At 42.1% G+C, this 21,412-nt stretch overlaps 3 protein-coding genes across 3 annotated transcripts; all 3 read left to right on the top strand.

Annotated features, from left to right (window-relative positions):
• The first annotated feature begins 1,299 nt into the window (after window positions 1-1,299).
• LOC119118269 (potassium channel subfamily K member 13-like) lies at window positions 1,300-5,028 on the top strand. Its single transcript, XM_037245146.1, has 3 exons — window positions 1,300-1,855; window positions 2,246-3,009; window positions 4,467-5,028. The coding sequence occupies exons 1-3, from the start codon at window positions 1,525-1,527 to the stop codon at window positions 4,620-4,622; spliced, it is 1,251 nt and encodes a 416-aa protein (XP_037101041.1). The 5' UTR covers window positions 1,300-1,524; the 3' UTR covers window positions 4,623-5,028.
• Window positions 5,029-5,518: 490 nt separating this feature from the next.
• On the top strand, window positions 5,519-9,357 carry LOC119117983 (26S proteasome regulatory subunit 4). The gene is made up of 11 exons (XM_037244657.1): window positions 5,519-5,589; window positions 6,060-6,113; window positions 6,353-6,449; window positions 6,573-6,697; window positions 6,781-6,966; window positions 7,043-7,171; window positions 7,377-7,473; window positions 7,982-8,171; window positions 8,245-8,396; window positions 8,515-8,669; window positions 9,032-9,357. Exons 1-11 carry the CDS (start codon window positions 5,587-5,589, stop codon window positions 9,164-9,166), a joined length of 1,323 nt encoding a protein of 440 aa, XP_037100552.1. The 5' UTR covers window positions 5,519-5,586; the 3' UTR covers window positions 9,167-9,357.
• Window positions 9,358-11,392: 2,035 nt separating this feature from the next.
• Window positions 11,393-20,981, top strand: LOC119117989 (calmodulin-1). The gene is made up of 6 exons (XM_037244665.1): window positions 11,393-11,510; window positions 15,547-15,577; window positions 16,176-16,319; window positions 18,598-18,704; window positions 18,870-19,005; window positions 19,365-20,981. Exons 1-6 carry the CDS (start codon window positions 11,508-11,510, stop codon window positions 19,391-19,393), a joined length of 450 nt encoding a protein of 149 aa, XP_037100560.1. The 5' UTR covers window positions 11,393-11,507; the 3' UTR covers window positions 19,394-20,981.
• The last annotated feature ends 431 nt before the right edge of the window (window positions 20,982-21,412 follow it).

The following is a 21,412-nucleotide window of genomic DNA, read 5'->3' as shown; positions in this document are numbered from 1 at the left end:
AATTCAAATGACCGATACTCATGTATCCACTAGCGTAGGTAGACACACTTTGCCGTGACAAGCTGAATTATGAGCAAATAACAGCTGAAAGAAAAAAGTGGATGCTTTCTGCCATCCAATAAGAAATTATTTATTTTTTTCTGATAGATGAACAATTAATTATGGGTATTTTTCTGATCGAATAAAATTTGGGCAACACATCACCCCCAAGGACCAGTACCCACAATGCATTACTGAATATGTACCAGTATAATATAATAATAATATGTACACACACACATCTGTGCTTGTCAACAGCCATTTTTCTCAAAGACATTTATGCACGAACATGAACATCGAGTTTATGTAAGAAGCATTGCCAAGCCCTATTTGTTTTAAATAATCAACAAGATCTTATTGGATGGGCTCCAAAGGGTTTTTCTTATGCAGGAGCACTTAAGATATAGCATAGGTGAGAATTTGCCAGACTTTTGTTTTGTTTGAAACACTTAATAAAAAATTAATTTAGAATATTTGAAATATATAACGTGCTAAAAGTTTTTTAAACATTTTTGAAATAGTTTTTTGTCGTCCCTGCTTTTGATCAGGAATAATTTACTCTTTCCTTTCTTGACATTTGCTCACATCGTCGTCTGTTAAATAGGCCAAGAGTGCAAATCTCTCATAGGAGCTTGAAAATGTCAAGATGTCACTTTGTAAACAATATGCTGTATTAGTAGGGTCCTCACATTTTGCACCAGGGCTAATATTTAAAACCTGGTTCTCAGTGGATGAAATTCATTTGGAACTTGTAACAAAGTTCTGTGCCAATATTTACATTCAACTAATAATTTTACAAACAACTTTAATTATGTAATTGGATGCCTGCAAAAGACAGATTCTGATTTTTAACTTCTTAAGAAGCTTTTTTTTTTTCAGTGACATGACGATGCATGCAAAAAATCTATTTACAGCGCATTCCAATTAATCATTATTTTCTAATCATTTCTATTTTCTCTGTTGCAAACAGTCAATTAAATTATGCTAATAGCTGCATTGATGTGACAGAATAATAAACAAATTAGCAGCTGTTGTACCAAAAAAAAAAAAAAACTGTAGGTTTCTCAACCAAGCAGAGTTTATGATTTTTTTTTTTTACAAAACAAATAAGTGTACAAATTATATTATGTTGTGCAATTTAATCCCTAGTCTGCATTTGCAACTAAAATGAGTCAGTGGTGTTGGTGTCGTCCCTCACAGTCGTGCGTAAAACGTGCGCTCTGGAAAGGTGGGGGCGGGGGGGCATTTATTTTGGAGAGGCAGGACTCGAGCGCACCACAGCACGACATCCACAGGTTGTTGCGCAATTCTCGTCGTGTCTTTTGCGCAACAAGACGCACCAGATGTGGAAAAGGCAACCATCTTTTGCTTTGCTTATGTATATTTGCGCACGTCTTTCTTCGACTGTGAGCGCGCGTCTTATTTGGAGAGCATCATGAGAGAAGAACCTCACCCCCGCTGCGCCAAGAGGAGGACAAAAAAATAATGGCACTTAGAAGTGCTTGCTGCTGCGGTCCAATTAACGAAGATAATGCGAGATTCTTGCTTCTGGCTTTGTTCATTATCTTCTATCTGTTTTGTGGAGCAGCTGTCTTCTCCGCGCTGGAGCAGCCCAAAGAGCGGGAGGCCAAGGAGCGATGGACGCAGAGGTTCGAGATCTTCAGGCAGGCTTATAATTTGAGTAAGAAAGAGCTCAACAGTTTCCTCAGGAACTACGAGGAAGCCAATGTGGCTGGGATTCGAGTGGACAACATCAGACCCAGATGGGACTTCACTGGAGCGTTCTACTTTGTGGGAACTGTGGTTTCCACCATTGGTGAGTGCAGAAAATACCTCAAATAAATAAAAATATTAAGTGGATTAATCAAATACTAATAGACATGGCATGCAATGGGGAATTCAGTTTTCGATTTGCAGAAAATTTCTTGTTTTGGTCAGTCTCCTGAATTAAAAATTAATTATAAGTATGAATTATTAAGCCACATATTTGTTTAGCACAATTTGTCAAAGTTGTCATAAGGAACGCTTAAAGACTGCTGGAGTTGAAATAATAAATTGTCTTTTATATTAAGTTGTGATTTATTTGCCTTTAAGACCTATTAGACCAAAACATTTATGGTTAATTAAAGTTGTGTTGTTTCTAGTTTTAAGGAAACATTGTAATATTGTCGGGCGGGACTTTTAAGATGTGTTCTGTGTGTCCAAGGTTTTGGGATGACCACACCTGCCACAATTGGAGGGAAGATCTTTCTGATGTTTTATGGCCTTCTCGGCTGTGCAGCCACCATCCTCTTCTTCAACCTCTTCCTCGAGCGGGTCATCACCGTGATCGCCGTGGTCCTCAAGTCCTGCTATGAGCACCGCCATAACAAGGGGGAGGTTGGTCCTCACAATGGTCAGGGGGTCCGTGCAAGGTCAAGTGGAAAAGGGGAGGATCTCGCCGGCTGGAAGCCTTCAGTCTACTGTGTCATGTTCATCCTCGGAGCGGCGGCCATTTTAGTCTCTTGTTGTGCCTCGCTCATGTACTCTGCAGCTGAAGGCTGGGGGTACCTGGACTCGCTCTACTTCTGCTTCGTGGCCTTCAGCACCATCGGCTTTGGAGATATGGTGAGCGGTCAGCGGCTCATCTACGAGGGCAACGCCACGGCAGCGTACCAACTGGGAAACTTCTTGTTCACCCTAACGGGGGTCTGCTGCATCTACTCCCTCTTTAACGTCATCTCCATCGTCATCAAGCAAGTCCTCAACTGGCTGCTAGGGCGACTCGAAGCCCCGTGTAGGTGTTGTTACTCCAGGAAAGGTCACCACCCTCTTCGTCACCCACGTCGGAACGTGGTGGCCCCGGGCCACTTGCGAGCCCGCAGCGAACCTTCCATAGAGACCGATGCCGTCAACGAGAGCGAGACTGACGCCGGACGTAGGATGTCTGGAGAGATGATCTCTATGAGAGACTTTCTCGCAGCAAACAAGGTCAGAACATGTGTAATCTTTTCACTCCTATCTTTATATCTTTTTAATATATTTGCTATGAATTTAATGTTGTGACATTTCTCCGAATAACAGTTGTCCATCCCTATTGTGAGAAGCTCCTGAGCAACTCTTCATTGGAGCCATTTGTCTTTAAATTTACATAAGTGACACTACTTCACACATAAGAGGAACACGTGCACGGCGCTAGCTTTCTAATCAGTCTCCCGATTATATTTTAAAGTAGAAAGGGAACTATGGATTCATTTTCATCAGAATCATTTGAATAATATGCTCCAGTGACCAGAGGAAGAAAACAATATAAAGTAGAGCAAATATGTTGTATAAGAGCAACAAACTGTTATGTCAGACTGTCTGGAAATATAACGTGATTGAAAGTTTGGCTGAAATATTCATGTTTTTATAATGTGGGAGGAAGTTGGAATATAATTGGGAGGGGGAAAAAAACATGCAAGCGCCAAGAGATGTCAACTCCAAACATCAGAGTGTATATTTCAAGAATTGATGTGTTTGAGCCTCTCGAGCTTCATCTTTCAATTAAAGAAATTATTCTACTGCTATTTTTCCAGTCTGGTTTAAAAAGAAAATACACTTCCAGATAAGGAGGCTAATAAGCAAAACAAGAAAATTATTTTTCACTTTTACTCCAATCAGTTCAATCACAACATTGGCTGTAGCTGGCCAATTTAATATAATGGAGATGATTTGATTTTCCAGTCAGCTTATTATCCGCCATCTTCGGATTCTTTTTTTTCTTTTATTATGCTTTTTTTTTTTTTCCTTGTCCACACAACACCTCATTCAAACATAGAAATGTAGTGCGGCACATCACACAGAGAATAATTTTGAGGCATGCATGGTGAAGTCTCAAATTGATAGTGGTGTGCAAACACAGCTGCATCTATTGTTTAATCGAATACTCATAACTCTGGCTCCAAAATCCAATTCCTGACTGTTAACCCTCTACACTGAAGTTTAAAATATATATTTTACGCCACCACTCCTGATCCACTTTGTATGCTCTACTTGTATTATTCATCGGTCACACGGGGGGGGGTGAATTTTTAACTAACCTAATGTAACCCAGCAAGATTTGATGCACAGGGTAAAGAAGAGTGCCTTTGGTAACCTAGCAACAATATGGCCCAATTAGTCCTCTGCGAGTGAAAATGTGGGGGCTGCCAGCGCCATTGGGCTCAAACTACTTGCCAAAGTGATTCACTGTCTTCTGCACAGTTCTGTAATGTCCAACAAAAGACAAAATTGGTGTGTGACTAGGATGGGAGTAGTTTTATACCTGTCAGCCGCACTTTGTTGCGATCTTTCTTCACTTAAATTAACACAGGCAAGGAACAAAAGTGGATTCAGAGATATAACTACTGCCGACACGACTCACAAGTGGCTCTTTCTCATCTGATTTTATTTCATGTCTGCTGCAGGTGAACTTGGCTATCATGCAGAAGCAGCTTTCCGAGATGGCGATAGGACACACGCGCCAGCCCGGTCCTACTTCACATCACAACGGCTTCTCGGGAGGAGTGGGGGCTCTCGGCATCATGAACAACCGGCTTGCTGAGACAAGCATGGACAGATAGAGAGAAGTAAAGTGGATCCATTGGATATTAATCAGCGTGAGGATGAGCGTGGAGAGGGAAAATCAACAGACTTATGCTTCCTTGGAGATTTGAATACTGTGTATTTCTTGTTCAAATGTGTAGACAAACAACATGAATGATGCATGATAGTTTGCAGGAATTTCACATGTAGGCCAGGTTGAGTTTCTTGGACTGTTCTTCCCCAGGGTATTCAGTTTCCATGGCGATATAGAAGCTTGCTTTGCTCCCTTGTATCTAAGCTTTAAAAGGCTTATTTGCCATAGGCGACTGCACAGCTGACTTCCACTGCGCTTAAGTACTTTACAGTACATGCACTGGACAGCATCTCGCACTGTTTCACAAGGATGGGAGAAAACTGACTTCAATAAAGTGGCTGTTTTGCTGGGATTTGTCTTTTATTTACAAAAATTAGAGTGTCAAGCAGAATATAAAATAAGTTTCCAAATTTATTGAATGACCTTATGCTACACCATCATCATCATGAGAGGGAACAGAATACAGTATTGAAAATAACTACTCGTTTGATCTAGCCTTTATTCATGATACAATTTTAGCTCAAATTTGACTGCATGCCATTCACAAGTATAAAGGTAAGAAAACAAAAATTCGAAGTACATTTTTCGGACATGTTTCTTGAGTTTAGGATGACACCTGTTTGTATATGTGTATAAGTGTGGATGTACTCTTTCTGTACAATACAGTACGGAAAGATTTAAAACATTCAGAAATACAAACAAAAATTGATAGTACACGTCTGATGGTCATTTTTTTCAATGTAATATATACTACATTAGATATAAATACTGTACATATAGGAGAACTGCACTCCAAACACAAGATGGCGGTAGAGCGCCGATGTGCCATATGATGGGCAACTCAAAACAACGAGGCAAAGCAAGTGGTTCGTTGACTCCGTGACGTCATTCCCAAGCGACGAGAAACAATGGTAAGTGAGCAAGCAATTTTCTCTACGCCTCGAAAGGTTTATCGAACAGTAACATTGCAATACTTTATGTTGGACCAACATAGAATATGATGTAGTCGTATTCAATGTATTGTTTTTATTCGATTACTTTTGTTTGGTATCTTCACAAAAAGCACCACGTTTTAACGACTGCTTCAGCCTTTAGCTGATGCTATTAGCGTTAGCTTTTCTGTCATCTTGTTGTCATTTCTTGCGATGTCATTTAAAATCTCTTCGTGAAAATAGTGACTTTACATCCTGTGTGCGGGTGGGGTTCCTTTTAAGAACGTTTATTTATTCTGTACTTGTTCATTTATTTTGACGAACGGAGCTAATATGTGGGTCGTGAGAGTCGATTTGGACGGTCGCGAGTTCTGTCTTGTCTGTTATTGAAACATCTTTATAGTTTGGTATGACTGACACTAATATTAAACAACGTGTGACTATTCAAGGGTCAAAGCCAGAGCGGCGGTCACGGTCCAGGGGGAGGCAAAAAGGATGATAAGGTAAGGTTGGCATTGCACGTTTAAGGTAACAATAACCTGCTTATGTTATTATTATTGTTTATATTACACCGCATGATCCACTCACGTGTTATGTCATGTTCATTTCATTATGTTTTTCCTCTCGTCATTAAAATTATGTTAGTTTTAGACTTTTTTTCCCCCCATGTTGGCTCCATTCAAATTTGTATTTATTTGTAAGTCTTTGGTTATGGTGCTTGATAAACGTTTCACTTTTTCAGGATAAGAAAAAGAAATATGAGCCCCCAATTCCCACTAGAGTTGGCAAGAAGAAGAAGAAGACAAAAGGACCAGATGCTGCCAGTAAACTACCACTGGGTAAGTAAATAAAACCAACTAAAATCGTTTTTACTTGCAAATCAGTTTGGGTGCAAACTCTAGCAGTAGAAATGTTGTGCGTTTATGTAACTGATCATTCTGAAATGATTTTGATTATTTCAGTCACCCCTCATACTCAGTGCCGCCTGAAGCTACTAAAGCAGGAGCGGATTAAGGATTATCTCCTCATGGAGGAGGAGTTCATCAGAAACCAGGAACAAATGAAACCCCTGGAAGAAAAACAAGAGGTAAGTCTTATAAACATATTGAATATATAGGAATTCTTAGATATGAGCAGCTGCTGGATAAAAAAGTTGTCTTTGCGTCACAGGAGGAGAGGTCCAAGGTGGACGACCTGCGAGGGACACCCATGTCTGTGGGAACTCTGGAAGAGATCATCGATGACAACCATGCTATTGTGTCCACCTCAGTTGGATCTGAGCATTATGTCAGCATCTTGTCCTTTGTGGATAAAGATCTGCTGGAGCCAGGGTGCTCAGTCCTGCTTAACCATAAGGTAATGTTCAATGAAGCTCCTCCATTTGTCATTCAAAATTTTGATAAGGTTGATATTCATCTCGTTTCTCCTTCAGGTTCATGCTGTGATCGGGGTGCTGATGGATGACACGGATCCATTGGTGACTGTGATGAAAGTGGAGAAGGCCCCTCAAGAAACATATGCTGACATCGGGGGACTGGACAATCAGATCCAGGAGATAAAGGTTAGAGTAAATAAATTGTTTCATTTAATCTTTTTGTATATTTTATAAAGGTTTTGGAAATACTAACAGCTGAGCGTTTGAATGCATATTGAAAGGCTGCATTTTTTTTTTAATATATGTGGATGTCTACGTGGTAATACTGTATATAGTTGTTAAATCCCCAGTCCATAGGTTGATTGTGTGTGGTTGTGTGGTGCTCTTCCAGGAGTCAGTGGAACTTCCTCTGACACATCCAGAGTATTATGAAGAAATGGGCATAAAACCGCCAAAAGGTGTCATTCTCTATGGACCACCTGGCACAGGTGAGCATACAGTAGCGGTTGCAGTATTAAGAAATTATTGTCAGTGCATGTAAGTGGACAACATTAATATTCTTCCACACATTGTTTACTACTCATAAAATCACCTATTCAGATTTTGGAGGGAATCAATCAATCAATCAATCAATCTACCATCCATTCTCTGTTGCGCTGATTCATCCTCTCAATAATACCGTGTGCCGCAGCCAAACTGACACGTCCACTAGATGGCGCCAAAGCGCCGTTTAAGAAGTACTTCGGTTTCAATATACAGGCCTGTGGCGCTATCTTGTGGCATCGTGCTGCCAAGGAAGAAGGGTGAAGTGGCACATTTTGACTGAGAGACACGCTGTGTGTGTCACAAAAGGGCCATTTTTAGTCTAGCTGTTTCAAAATTAGTTGTACAAGTCATCTATAGCATCATTACACATTCAAAGCATATCTGGTATGATGCATTGTGGTCACTGTTTTTTTGCTAGAACATTTCTAATGCGTAATGTTTGCTCACCAGGTAAGACACTGCTGGCCAAGGCCGTAGCCAATCAGACGTCCGCCACTTTCCTGCGTGTGGTGGGCTCCGAGCTCATCCAGAAGTACCTGGGAGACGGGCCCAAGCTGGTACGAGAACTCTTCAGGGTGGCAGAAGAACACGCGCCCTCCATCGTTTTCATCGACGAGATCGACGCCATCGGGACTAAGAGGTGCAAAGACGTTCTCGTCGTAAGCGGCGTTCAGGACGGAATGGCGGCCGTCTGACGTGTTTGTGTCGCACAGGTATGACTCCAACTCTGGTGGCGAGAGAGAGATCCAGAGGACCATGCTGGAACTGCTCAACCAGCTGGACGGCTTCGACTCGCGGGGCGACGTCAAAGTTATCATGGCTACTAATCGGATAGAGACTCTGGATCCGGCCCTCATCAGACCTGGTCAGTTGGACTCCTTTGTAGATAATTGTTTTTTTTTTCTTTGTTGATTTTATTATTATTATTATTTCTTATTTGTAGTAGTAATCAGTGCTTTTTGTTTTAATTTTGTTCCCCTCAGGGCGAATTGATCGAAAGATTGAGTTCCCCCTGCCTGACGAAAAGACCAAACGGAGGATCTTCCAGATTCACACGAGCCGCATGACAGTGGCTGACGACGTCACCCTCGACGACCTCATTCTGGCGAAGGACGATCTGTCGGGAGCAGACATTAAGGTGCGATAAATTAAGAGGACAATTTTCAGTTTTGTTGACATTGTCAGATTAATTCATTTTCCCAATATTTTTTTTTTGTGGTTTGAGTTTAGATTGGTGTTTGAATACCTTGTACAGTGTTTGTCAAAACTAAGAATTTGAGGCTGCCCAGAGGGAGACCTCTGAATATTATACTTATATATTATTAGTGTCAATAACTGCTTGGAAGTTTGTCCGCTCCCCTCATGTGGCATGTTAAGAAATGACGTGCATTTTTGCCAGAAGAAGGCAACTAAATTATTTGTTTTCACTACACTCAGCTCCATTTATCATAAATGATTCAGCAAAATATTTCAGCAAAATAAAGTCTTTGTCCACTGCAGGCCATCTGCACAGAGGCAGGCCTCATGGCACTGCGGGAACGCCGCATGAAAGTCACCAACGAGGACTTCAAGAAATCCAAGGAAAACGTCTTGTACAAGAAGCAAGAAGGCACACCGGAGGGACTATACCTCTAAACTCCCAAACCTTTCTCTTTCTTCCCACCCCGCCTGTATACAGCACCATGTGAAAGAGAGGGGCCATCAGATGAGTTGTTCATCTCCTCAGTGAGAATTTTGTCATATTTCGTGCATGTCATGTCTGGTTTATCCCACTCTCTTTAGGTTCCAGTTTCAGATATTAATAAAAAAAAATACATTATACCCAGTCCTGTGCAAGATTTCGGTAAAATCTACAATCCAATCTATTGCAAACCACACTGCACGTCTGATTCCACCACAGATGGTAAAGAAACAAGTCCTGTCCTGATAGAGTGCTGTTTAAAGAGAGGGGGGGCAAAATCAGTGAATTTTCACAAAGCTGTCAGCAAATATCCAATACAAGTGCAGCCTGAATTGAATCTGCTGTCATATTTTAATCAGCAGTTAAATGATTACAGCACAGATAAGTAAATGCAGCTAAGCTGATGTCTGACAGTGCAACAGAGCAGCAACTGATTTAATCCCTCTTGATGTGGAGCCACATGTATCGCTGTGCTCAGCAGAAAGAGGTCCCGTGCAGCAGGCATCCGAGAAGTGCCCCTCCTTCAAAACACTTTCCTTATTGAATCCGGTCGACATTTCAAATGCTATGAAGTAAAATTGGTCAAATCCTTGGAAAATAACACCAGACAAGCCTTGAAATTGAACGCCTCAGGGAACAGGAAACAAGGTCACCAAAGAAACACTGCGTAATACTTTGCAAAACTGTCGATCACTGTTACCACACCACTGGACACTTTTTTTTTTATGACTAAATTTTCTTAAGCCACAGTGCAGCGCCCTCCCAGATAGCAGCTACTGCAGTACTAGAGCATCTCCAAAAAACCGAAGACAAATTTGTGTGTTTTAACATACTTGGCTAATATGATATTATGAGATGACATATTCATAGATATGTGACTCATTTCTGCTCTGTGGCCACTACGTGACGCTATAGAGTCAAACTCCCATTCTGACAGACATGACTTACAAGTGTGTTGGGACGCGAGGAACAATATGTCAAAACTGTCTGCCACACCGCAGGAAATGAGAGGTAAAGTTGTTTAGTCATCACACGTACCAACGTAAGGAGAAACCCTGCAATGCCGAAATGAAAGCTGTCGATTTTACTCGGGCCTGACACACTTGTAGCGGCCAATCGTAAATCTGCACTCTCCCCATATCATTTTCTGCGGGCCAATGAAAAATAGTTACGTTTTATATCCGTCGTCATAATGTCAAGGGATTAGAAAATAAGGCGTTCGCAGACCAGTGCTGAACGGTACATTACTTTTCAACTTTTCTAAATTTATGTTTATTATATTCCCATCAAACGCCGCTGCCTGGTGCAATGCAGGTCCCGTGTGACCAATGAGAAGAGCCGACACATGGAGTATAATATTGCGGGTCTGAAGTAGCCAATCAGAAGCGACTTCACAATGCCGGGTACCGCAAATTCTCCAGCTTCAACCATGGCACTTCCTATGCTAGCGGGATCCTTGCGCGGAAGCAAACTAGTGCTTTTGCTAGGGAACTACTTTGTCTACAAATTAAAAATACCTCCCAAAATAAGAGTGTTGATTTTTTTTAAACGTTTAAAGATACACTTTGATGCCCAATTACGAGTTCATACATTTATCTATTATAATTTACACTTAGAAGTTGTAGGTTTTGTTTTGCACAAAGTATTATTTGGTTGTTGTTTTGGGTTTTTTTGTTTTTTTTTACAAAAATTGTTGACAATGGCTTTGGATTGGATTTTATAAAAAATAATGTATTTTATCTGTTATCTCATTAAAAAAATATTCTGAAACAACACATCACAGGCATTTGAGTTGTGTACAAAAGGAGCCAAGTTTGTATTTTACAAAAGGTGCCTTAAAACAATGGCTATTTTCTGTGTTTTATAAATGTCAACAAAACATTGAAATATGTCCGACAACCTTTAAAAAAAAAAGAAAAAAAAATCTTGGCCTCTTGGTTTCCAGTAGCTATATCAACCATACGTTTATTATCTGAAGGCTTTATTCTGCTTTTTTTTTTGTCAATAAATTAATATAATATAATAAATATACTCTAATACTTTGACAAATATATCATTTAATACAAGGCAGCATCACATTGAAGATTTGCATACAGTCAGCCGCAAAAGGAATCGATGTGGAAATCAGGAAGTGAGTGATTAGTGCGCGTGTTGGCGGAGGGATACACAGAGCAATTCCCCCCCTTTCTGGCCGCGGCAATATACGCGCGTTCACCCGCCAGTGGAGCTCCATCTAAGGAACGAGCACATTCCTAGTCTGCCTCCACACACCGACAAGCACACAATCCATCCGACATGGTATGTATTCTCATTCATTCTTTGCGTCCGGTGCTAAACCTCAATTAAATCTGTGGGGAAATATAAACTCGAGTCCAAGTGGGGGTAAAATAATTCGAATGTATTTTAGCGCCATCACTTGTTATGCGGACAGGCGGAAAACGCCCGCAAAAACGCTCATTGTGTTTGTGTACGCCCTTAATGTCAAAATTGCAAGATGTTTGAATTCGATTTCAAATGCGTTAATATATGTGACTGTATCGCATGTATGAAATCGAACCGCATTTCCTCATAACTGCGCAATTCGAAAGGGGCGATAAGAAAGCTTGCCGGGTTGTTTTATTTCTCTGCAGCATTTGTACACTTTGTATTTCGATTTGGACGATCGTAATAACCGGACCGGATTGAGTTATTACGTTCATATTCCGCAGTCACAAGTACATCGAGTCCCGTTGCTCCAATGCGCCCGTGGAGCGCAGGCGTGCTGGGACGCCTACCTTGCCGCTATTCGAGGCACACGCTGACATTATTCTCTTTTAGGACATGCAGGAAGTGTGGGAGATGGCCTTCTTTTTGATTCCGTGGAACTTTGCCCACGGAGTCTTTTTCTCGGGGTTCTATTTTTTCTTCTTGAGGCCTAGCGGTGCCAGGCCATGTCATCGGTGTAATTAATGGATGAAATAATATGCGTGGTATAACAGCATTGCAGCCTATTGGGAGTCTTTCATGGATCTATATTTTTGCGTTATGACGTGTTAAATGCTCTCTTTTGTCTTTAATCAAAGCAGGGTTGCTTAGAAATGGAATATTTTGCTTCTTTGTATTTTTGATGTCCATAGCCTTCATCTTTTTGACGTTTTACCATGAAAAAAATAAGTTGACAGAGGCACACGCTAACATCAGGAGAACGCCCTTAGATGGTTATGGTACTCTGTAAAAGTCTTTGAGGTAGCCCTTTTAAGGCAAGCAACCATGTTTGGTGCCATAAAACATAAATCAAAATGGACGCTTTTTAGTGTGTGTGGGGGGGGGGTTTGGAATCATGAGATAGCTCTCAGTCTTTAAACAAAGACATTTTAAAGTTTATTATAATGATGCATTGTTAATGATAAAAGATTACTAAAGTAGATTTAAAAAAAAAAAAAAGTTTTGAAATATAGTACTTTTTTTGTTTCCTGTGATTATGACTTATCATCCCTCTGCTGAAGCAATCAGATGTCCTATTTCTGGTATTGGCTATAATGAAGCTTCATGTTGCGCAGTTAACTGTGGATTGTTATTGCCTGCCTCCCTTGAAAAAGTTTAAGCCCCTTGTCTGCAGCAGTGCATCCACTGAAGTGTAACCCCCCCCCCCCCCCCCCTCGCCCCCCCACTGCGGTGCAAGTATTGACCACGCTGAGGCCTGATCTCATTTCTGCTCCGCTCTTGTTTCCCGATGCATGTTTTGTAACTTGAAGGACATCTGATCTGCCGTGATGAATAATTTACACGCTTGCCGGCCAACACCTTGCCATGTCCCGTGTACGCTCCCAGTTACTTGGCGTGAGTGGCGCGGAGGAGTACCCGGCCATATGGTGAACCGGCCTTGTCCGCAGGGTGTCGGGAAGCTGGTGTTGTTTACACTCGTCCTCTCTCAACTCAGGCCTCACTGTCTTTTGTCGAGCGCTTCCATACAAAGAGCGCGTGTGTGGGTCACGCTGACTGTGTTGGAGCTGGTGTCAGAATGAATGGACTGTGTGTATGTGTGTCACGCCCATCTGCCAGAGTGACAGCTGCTTTTGCACCTTTCACTTGGCTAATAATGACTCGACATCAGCGTCGTTAAAAGATTCATTTATACCCTTTGACCTAACCATGTGAACCCTGTGCAATCATATGAGAGTGCAAGTGGGGAAACTTGAGTGGATTCCCTGGCCCAGTGAACTAGCTCTAGCATGCTGCAGTCTTCTTTGGACTGCAATGCTGTCGGGATGGCTGAACAGTGGGTGTGGCTGACCCACTCATGGCCAACCCCCCCATTCAGTCACCAAGCGCACTAACTGCAATCTGTCGAAGGATCGTGAATCACAGGGAGTTTTCCTCCAAGTGGCATGTGGAGAGGAAATAGAGGAGGAAATAACCAAAAGAGGTTTTGCTCAGAGGACCAGCATGCAAAAAAAAAAAATGAGTCAAGGAAGGGATGGGCTCGTTGATAGGCCTGGTGGCTGCAGCACTGGTGAAGAAGACCTGACAGCTTGGACTGAATCCAAGGGAGGAGATCTAGCAGTGACTCACCAAACCCCACACCCCGAAGTTAGCAGCAATGCATCATGACAACGCAGGATGCAGTGGGGAGCTCGAAAGCAGTGGCACCTTCCAAAATGTGATCATGACAAGTTAATGATAGCTTGGAAAATGGAAGCATGTCGATTTGTTAAGTCAGCTGTTATTAGTGTCTGTCATTACAAATAGATTTACTTTTGTTGACAGATTGCCATATTTTATAGTTGTATGACAGCGACACGTTTTAAAATCAATACAATACAAAGATTTGATGATGTTTGACTCTGGAATGGATGATTTGACTTTCCGATTATTTCCTAAAGGGGTAAAAAATAATTTAGAAGTACAAACCTTGTGTTTTTGTTCCACTATAACATTAACTATGCTTTATTAATAATGCAGTTTGAAATTACCACAAGAGGGTGATAAAAGTCCTGGCATAAATGCTAAAACAATGAACGTTCGTCAAGTTAGGTGACATCACTCAGCATGTTTTGCCTCTTGACGTAACACAGAATAGAACCAGGAAGGAAGTAAAAAAAAAAAGTCAGCCGTGTTGTTTGCCGGGGAAGTCATTGAATCACGTCCGCTAATCCAATGAGTGTTGCCGAGGTTATTCACAATCCTTGACTGGCTCCATCGATTCATCCGCTTGTTTGCTACTCAAATCATGAGGGAAGGCATTTTGTTTTTCGCATAGCTGAGTGAAAAGGTCAATTTGTGGCGTGCCATTCGGAGAAAGTCCGATTTAACTGAATATCTCCATTGTGTGATTGCGAAGGGGGGGGGGGGGGGGGGGGGGGATTGTTAATGCCACCCACCACTTGTTTTAGTCATGTTTAGCAATTTTTTTTTTTTTAAAGACCATTCTATTAAGTCTGCTGGTCCATGCCACTATTTCTAATCCAACCTATCGTGCTAATTTACTGGCCAGACTGGACAAAAATAGCTCCATACTTTTGTTTTTCCGTATCTCTGGGATTCAATGATGACCTCAATGCACGTCTGTATCCGGAGCTAATTTGCAGGTACACTCATTTAAGTGCACCAAACCGCTGTGGGAATTGGCTTGGAGGCAGAACTGGCAACTGTGACTAATTTACTGGAGCCATGGGAATGGAAAGTTTTGGTGTCAAGGAAGCTTGCCATTCAGAGGCTCCAGCGTATGTGTGTGTGTACATCTGTGATGTAATTGTCTGTGTATGTTCTTTTTTTTTTTTTTCGCAACAAAATCAGTCGGGTGTGTCAATGACAGCAAATCTTTTCCAATGTCGCTAGTAGCTGTTGCCCCCTGCTGGTTGGAAGATGCAGTTATGTTGACCTGCATCTTAAAACTACATCCTAAAGATAAAATTGCCTTGTCGATGGTTCAAGTCAACCTTTACAAACACAATAAACACAAAGACATTTAACGTAGTGGCTTTCGGCATCCGCATGTGTGCGATTGCTTTCACAGCAATCAAACTGAGCAGGAAATGAGATGGACTCATAAAGTCATTAAAACGTGATAAGGATCTAATCAATTTAGCACACCCAGATCATGTGTTGTGGGGGGACTAAGGAAAAAATGGAAAAGTACATGTTCGCATCCCCCATGAGTCCATTCTATTTCAGGATAGAACCCTGAACACAGTCTTCAGTGTTGAAACGTGTGACGGTGGGCGGGGATGATGTGGAATGTGATGACCAGTACATCTGGGATTTTGGAAAATGCGCGTGCTGAGTAACTTGTTTGTTTGCCACCCCCGCTCACCCCACCCCTTCTTTTTTTTTTTTTTTCTCTCTCCACCCGCAGGCCGACCAACTAACAGAGGAGCAGATTGCAGGTATGACCGGCGCCTTTGCAATTTAGTCAATGAAGCTTTTCTCTCGCAGCCGTTACGTAACGCGGCTGTTATCACGGCATACAATAAAACGGAATAATGAAGGACTTTGCACTCCCTTGGAAAAGCATTAGCTTTGCAAAAAAAATGAATGGGATTTAGTAGCGGGAGTATTAACAGGAGTAAGACCCACATTCATCTACCCGAATTCTTTACCGCATATCGTGGAGCAAAATGTCAGCTTACACTTTAGACAGCCAAATTCCAGGCCCGAGTTTAGATTTGAACTCCCAACTTTGGAATCGTGAGACGGACGTGCCACCTCACATGGCGTCTCCAATTGGTTTCACGCTAAATCATGTAGGCTTAAATTCTCAATATGGATGTTGCTCCATCCCACCAACTCTGTGGCTAATTAGCTTTTGCTAACGCTCCAAGGTTAATCCTAAATACGCTGTGGGTTCTATTCACTCAATCGCCGTTTACCCTTCACGAATTTAAGCCTTTTAATTAAAAAATGGGGCTGTTTATTTATCTCTTCGTTTTTTTGCCACATAAGCCCTCCCAGTCTTCATGTTATCGTGCCTCTTCTCTTTGCCAGAGTTCAAGGAGGCCTTCTCCTTATTCGACAAGGATGGCGACGGCACCATCACCACCAAAGAACTTGGCACCGTCATGAGGTCGCTGGGACAGAACCCCACAGAGGCTGAGCTGCAGGACATGATCAATGAGGTGGACGCTGACGGTCAGTACGGCCTTTTCGACCGCATTTCTTCAACGGTTGAGTGATGACGGTAAAGGGGAATCAAGACCTCCATTTTGTGAGCCATGTAGTATCACTCACATTTAGCCTGTGGGTAGTAGCAGGTCAATATAATAGAGAAGCTTGTCTCATAACGATAACGACCGAAGTGCACAATACAAGAATCATAAATGGGAGTTACATAAAGAGCCAGGGTTCAAAAGTTCAACTTCCGCATTCTACTTTGTCACAACTAAAAGGCAAGAAAAGAAGAAGAGGACTTAAACTTTAAGATTAGCTGTCAGTGTTGTGCGGTTCTTCGGAGAATTTTGTTCTTGACCTCAATAGAGTCCTTCATAATCTGTTAGCTGCTAACCGTTAGCTCACGTCCAGTCAGTTCAAGTTGCTGGAAAACAGTGCATGAGAACGGCGCTCACGTCTCGCACGAGTTTCTGTCAGATTCTCGTGAGAACACATTGACCCGCTTATAGGATTTCGTAAACGGGACCACATCGATGAGCAGGAATCAATTGCGGCACAGGTTGGCCGCCCGGCTAGCACAGCGTCCTCCCACCAGCACTTTTTTTTTGCTTCCACCCAAGAGGAGCAAGCAAGCATTTTTTGCGCACACACCATCACCAACATCCCCTCGTTCTGCCTGGGCTGATGCAATCTAGGTCAGACAGCAATGAAGCTAGTAATGGAAAATAAAAGTGGTTACATAAGGCCGCTCTTAGCTTTGCACATCCAGTACCCACATCGGCAGCCGTGAGATGTAAGCCGGCTCATTGGAAATCACCTTTATTTACCAAACAAGCGGCACATTCAAGCGAATGTATCAGAGGGTGACAGCTTTAGTTTGACTGAAATAGTTTTTTTTTATTACAGTACATGCACATGCAGAGAGATCGACTTAATCAGCCTTCCTGGAAGTCAAATGTTAAACACCAGATTGGTACAAAACAAAATGTTTTTTGATGATCGGCATAAAAGCAAGCACTTCTCGTGACTGCCTAAAAGGCCTTCATGAAAGAGGCTTGGGAGAGATGCAGAAGAATAAAAACAATGAGCACACATTCAAGAGCACAGAGAAGCCTCAGCCTTCGCTAGTTTTGCGTCAGAGCGCCTCTTATGTGTAATCACACCATCTCCCACTCGGTTCACTCCTTACACTCTCCTCTTCGCATCTCCCTCATCTTCAACTCTAGTTTTTTTCCCCTTTGCTTCACTCTGTCGCTCATCCTCACATACTTCCTTGCGTCCATCCCTCTATCTTGTCGCTGCGGTGCTTTTGGGGCGCTGTTGCTGGAAGGTTGCCTAAATTCTCCATTCACCCCCCTCCCTGTTTCCCCTCGCCCTCCCATCCTCACCCGTTTGTAACCGGCTCTTGTTCGCGTTAGATAACAGGTCCTTAGATTGTTACCCTGGGCCGCGAGATCACCATCTGCCCTATCACATTACCGCATCCCTTTTTGTTCCCCCCCCACCCCGCCCGCCCACACGCCTACATTTCCATCCGTGGCTTTCTTTTATCTCAAGTCGTTCTCTGTCATTGTCTAATCTGTACAATCCCCTCGCCCGTCTGTCCCACCCCAGGGCTAATCCCTCTGGGTGCTTTGCCCTGAGTGTCCCTGACCTTTTAACTGTAATTCCATCAGACCTTTATTTTTAATAGATGTTTATATCATACATGTCTGCATTTAGTCCTAAAAGCAACTAAATATTTCACTTCTACACAATATGGATTTATAAATGGTCTGACCCATGTTGCGTGGGTGGGAAACCCCTTGGCCATTTCCACTTTCTCCCATTTTGTCCTTCCTCCATCCACATGTCTCCAGCTGGGTTTTCCTACCATGAGTCTTTGATTCATCCAGCCTTCCAGCTGTTCATGCTCTGTCTACATTATGGATGAGTGGCTCAGGGTCTCCCCCCCCCCCCCCCCCCCCAACCGACCCCCACCTCCCTCCATATGCAGCATCTTCGCCGGGCTTCCCTAAGGAAGACACAGACAAGTCCCTCTCACGCCCTCGACAACCCCCAACCCACCCATCCTTCTCATCCTTGTTGTCGTTGCATTTGTCAAAAGTGTATAATTTTTTGTTGTGTCACCATCGTTAGGACAGAAAGAAAAAAAATGGCGGCCGAACTCTGCAATGAAGGCTTTCATTTTAGTGATTTTCATCAGCTTAATGTTGGGGTCATGTCGTCTGTACTTAGCTAAATTGACTTTGATGTAATTGCCATTTGGATTAAATGGCGCCTTTATTGATTATTCCAGGTAATGGAACCATTGACTTCCCAGAGTTTTTGACCATGATGGCAAGGAAAATGAAGGACACAGACAGCGAGGAGGAAATTCGTGAGGCCTTTCGGGTATTTGATAAGGTACGTCGTATGTATAGAAATTTCCAAAATGCAAAAAAATTCCACACTATTTGGATTAAAACTCAAATAATAAATAAATCAAAGATCGATTAAGACCTACTTAAGAACAAATTTATTGCACTACAGATAAATCATACGTGGAGTTAATATTTTTCTTGTGTCCAGGATGGAAACGGCTACATCAGCGCCGCAGAGCTTCGTCACGTCATGACGAACCTGGGCGAGAAGCTAACGGACGAGGAGGTGGACGAGATGATCAGAGAAGCAGACATTGACGGAGACGGTCAGGTCAACTACGAAGGTAAACACATAGCTATGACTAGTAACCTAGTACTGTAGTCGGCCAATCAGATATAACTGGATGTCGTATATATCTAGGAAATATCTTCAATTTAAATTGAGACCCCCTGCATGTGAAGCACATAAGTGAGATTGTCAGTCGGCTGTTTTTATTAAATGTGGGAGGGCGACACAAGCTCGGCGCACTTGACAATATGTCACTTCTGGTTATTAGATGGAGGCAAAAAAAAAAAAAATTTGTCTCTGCGCTCATCGTGTTGTTTATTATGTCCATTAAGTGAATTGCCCTACTTTTCGACAATCTCCCAAAGCTCCCGCTCACAAAGCTCATGTATTTTTATTTTTTTCTCTTTTCTGCAGAGTTTGTACAGATGATGACTGCAAAGTGAAGCTTGCCCACCCTATTCTGTTCCCTCTTAGAAGAAAAAAGAAAAAAAATGGGAAAAAAAATCCAAATGTTTTACTTACCTCTTGGAGAAAAAAAAAAAGTTCATTTATTCATACTGTTTCTGTATAGAAAATAATTGAATGTTGAAATACAATATCCTTCTGTCCACACAGGGAAATAAAAAAAAAAAATAGACAAAAATATCTGCATGAAAAAGATGGTTAGTGATCCTTCCCCTCCCTTCCCTCCTCCCCTTCCTTCCTCTGGAAATCAATTTAGCATCAGTACTGATCAAATAATAACATCCACCCTGTAACGACTACTTTCAGACTTAAGCAAAGAAGTTGGTGTCCAGTTCCGTTTGCTCGTGGTAAATGTCCGGGCTGGTCATTTCCGCTATATCTCTCTTTTTCTGTTCTTTGTGCATGCAAGCTTGAGACCGGAGCACATACAAACACCCCCCGTCTCCCCCTCCCCCCATATTCCTCCCACCTAAATCTCCTCTGGGCTACTAGAGTGTGCTGTTTCCACCATAGAGCCCCGGACGTCACATGACTATTCCCGTTTACCACAGTGGCAGTAAAGTAGCGCCGGCACGCCTTGCCATGGAATGATTTCTATAATTTTCTCTGTCGAGTTTGCATTAGCTTAGCAGGTTACAAATTTAGCGTTCAGGCGTGTGTACTTATAATAATTGCACGGGCGGCTGTTTAGTCGGCAACATTTCGGTCGATTAGATTTTTTATTGCAACGGTGGCGCACTCTTTCACCATCATTGAAAAGTAACAAATATTTTATGACTGCTGTCCATTTACAACATGTTGGTTCTTGTTAATGGTAGTCTGTAGAGTGCTCGTCACTTTTTCTTTTTTTTTTGCTGTCTACCATTTTCAAATTGTGGCTTTTGCGTTTACTCAAAAAGGAGTGACATGCTTTCTATACTGCCAAAGCAGCTTTGTTTACATTTAGCGCAGTGCATTGTGGGATACGTGACGTCAACGTCCGGGGCTCTATACGCTGTTCTCTTGATGGTTTGGTACAGTTTTTTTGTATTTGGAGAGGAACCCTGTAATGTTAAGATGAGAGAATATTCCAGGATCTGTCTCATTAAACATAAAGTAAAATGGGACTTAATTGTTTGCCAGTTTAAAATTGAAAAAAAAAAAGTGTAAAAAAAAGAAAAAAAAGAAAACAAAAACATTTTGGCATGTTTTTTTGTTTTTTGGGGGGGGTTATATGGATGACCATCTTAGTAGTCGTGTGTCCTGCCCTTTAAAAGGAGGAGGCGGGGGGGACTTCAAGAGTCTTACAGTGAGCTTTCTTTCTTTGATTTGTTTTTCTTTTTCATTCTTTCGCTGAGATGGAGTGTCTGTCCTGTTTTCTTGCAAGAGAATCACTGGCCTTCACTTTTTTTTTTCTCTTCTGTTTCTCGACTCGGACGGGCGAGCGGCATGCTGTGTTGACGGCGCACGCTGTTGAGCATGCCGCCGCTCTACATCCGAGTTCAGTTTACATTCATTCCAAGTTGTACATGCTATAGTTTTTTTTTGTTTTTGTTTTTTTTTTTCAAATAAAAACCATGAACTTTATTATGTCTTTTGTCATTCTTTTTTTTTTTTTCCTCAATCATTTATTTATATGTTTGGTTGCAAAAATAGACAAAGTAATCTGTATTTTTGTCCGCTAATGACTAATGTGTCAATAATAAACGATTGTAAGCATCTGCAGTTCTGCATGTGCACTGTCATTGGGGGCGGGGCCAGTGGCGCATCACGCCGTGCTCAATTACAAGACTGGGACTGCAAAACACATAACTATATTCCTGAAAAACTGGATGGTTGCTAGGCAACAGGAACATGCTGTAACTGGCATGTCAGTTTTTTTTTGTTTTTTTAGGCCGGTGGGAGTTGGAATAAAGCCTTCAGTATTGACTCCATGTTGGCTCGGCCTGGTAAGAAAATGACACTGAGTGAAGGCAGAGGGCGTTTGCTTTGCCCCCCTCACACCTTCCTACTTCAAC

The sequence above is a fragment of the Syngnathus acus genome, chromosome 24 (assembly GCF_901709675.1).
Source record: "Syngnathus acus chromosome 24, fSynAcu1.2, whole genome shotgun sequence".
Classification (NCBI taxonomy): Eukaryota; Metazoa; Chordata; class Actinopteri; order Syngnathiformes; family Syngnathidae; genus Syngnathus; species Syngnathus acus.
This window is presented reverse-complemented; position numbering and strand designations above follow the sequence as displayed.

What these genes read in the sequence shown, in the direction of transcription:
- LOC119118269 (XM_037245146.1), top strand. Translation starts at nt 1,525, where the DNA reads ATGGCACTTAGAAGTGCTTGCTGCTGCGGTCCAATTAACGAAGATAAT. An exon ending in AACTGTGGTTTCCACCATTG is followed by an intron (nt 1,856 to 2,245) that starts GTGAGTGCAGAA and finishes TGTGTGTCCAAG; the next exon opens with GTTTTGGGATGACCACACCT. An exon ending in ACTTTCTCGCAGCAAACAAG is followed by an intron (nt 3,010 to 4,466) that starts GTCAGAACATGT and finishes TGTCTGCTGCAG; the next exon opens with GTGAACTTGGCTATCATGCA.
- LOC119117983 (XM_037244657.1), top strand. An exon ending in CCCTGGAAGAAAAACAAGAG is followed by an intron (nt 6,698 to 6,780) that starts GTAAGTCTTATA and finishes TTTGCGTCACAG; the next exon opens with GAGGAGAGGTCCAAGGTGGA. An exon ending in ATCAGATCCAGGAGATAAAG is followed by an intron (nt 7,172 to 7,376) that starts GTTAGAGTAAAT and finishes GTGCTCTTCCAG; the next exon opens with GAGTCAGTGGAACTTCCTCT.
- LOC119117989 (XM_037244665.1), top strand. An exon ending in AACAGAGGAGCAGATTGCAG is followed by an intron (nt 15,578 to 16,175) that starts GTATGACCGGCG and finishes TCTCTTTGCCAG; the next exon opens with AGTTCAAGGAGGCCTTCTCC. An exon ending in CGGTCAGGTCAACTACGAAG is followed by an intron (nt 19,006 to 19,364) that starts GTAAACACATAG and finishes TCTTTTCTGCAG; the next exon opens with AGTTTGTACAGATGATGACT.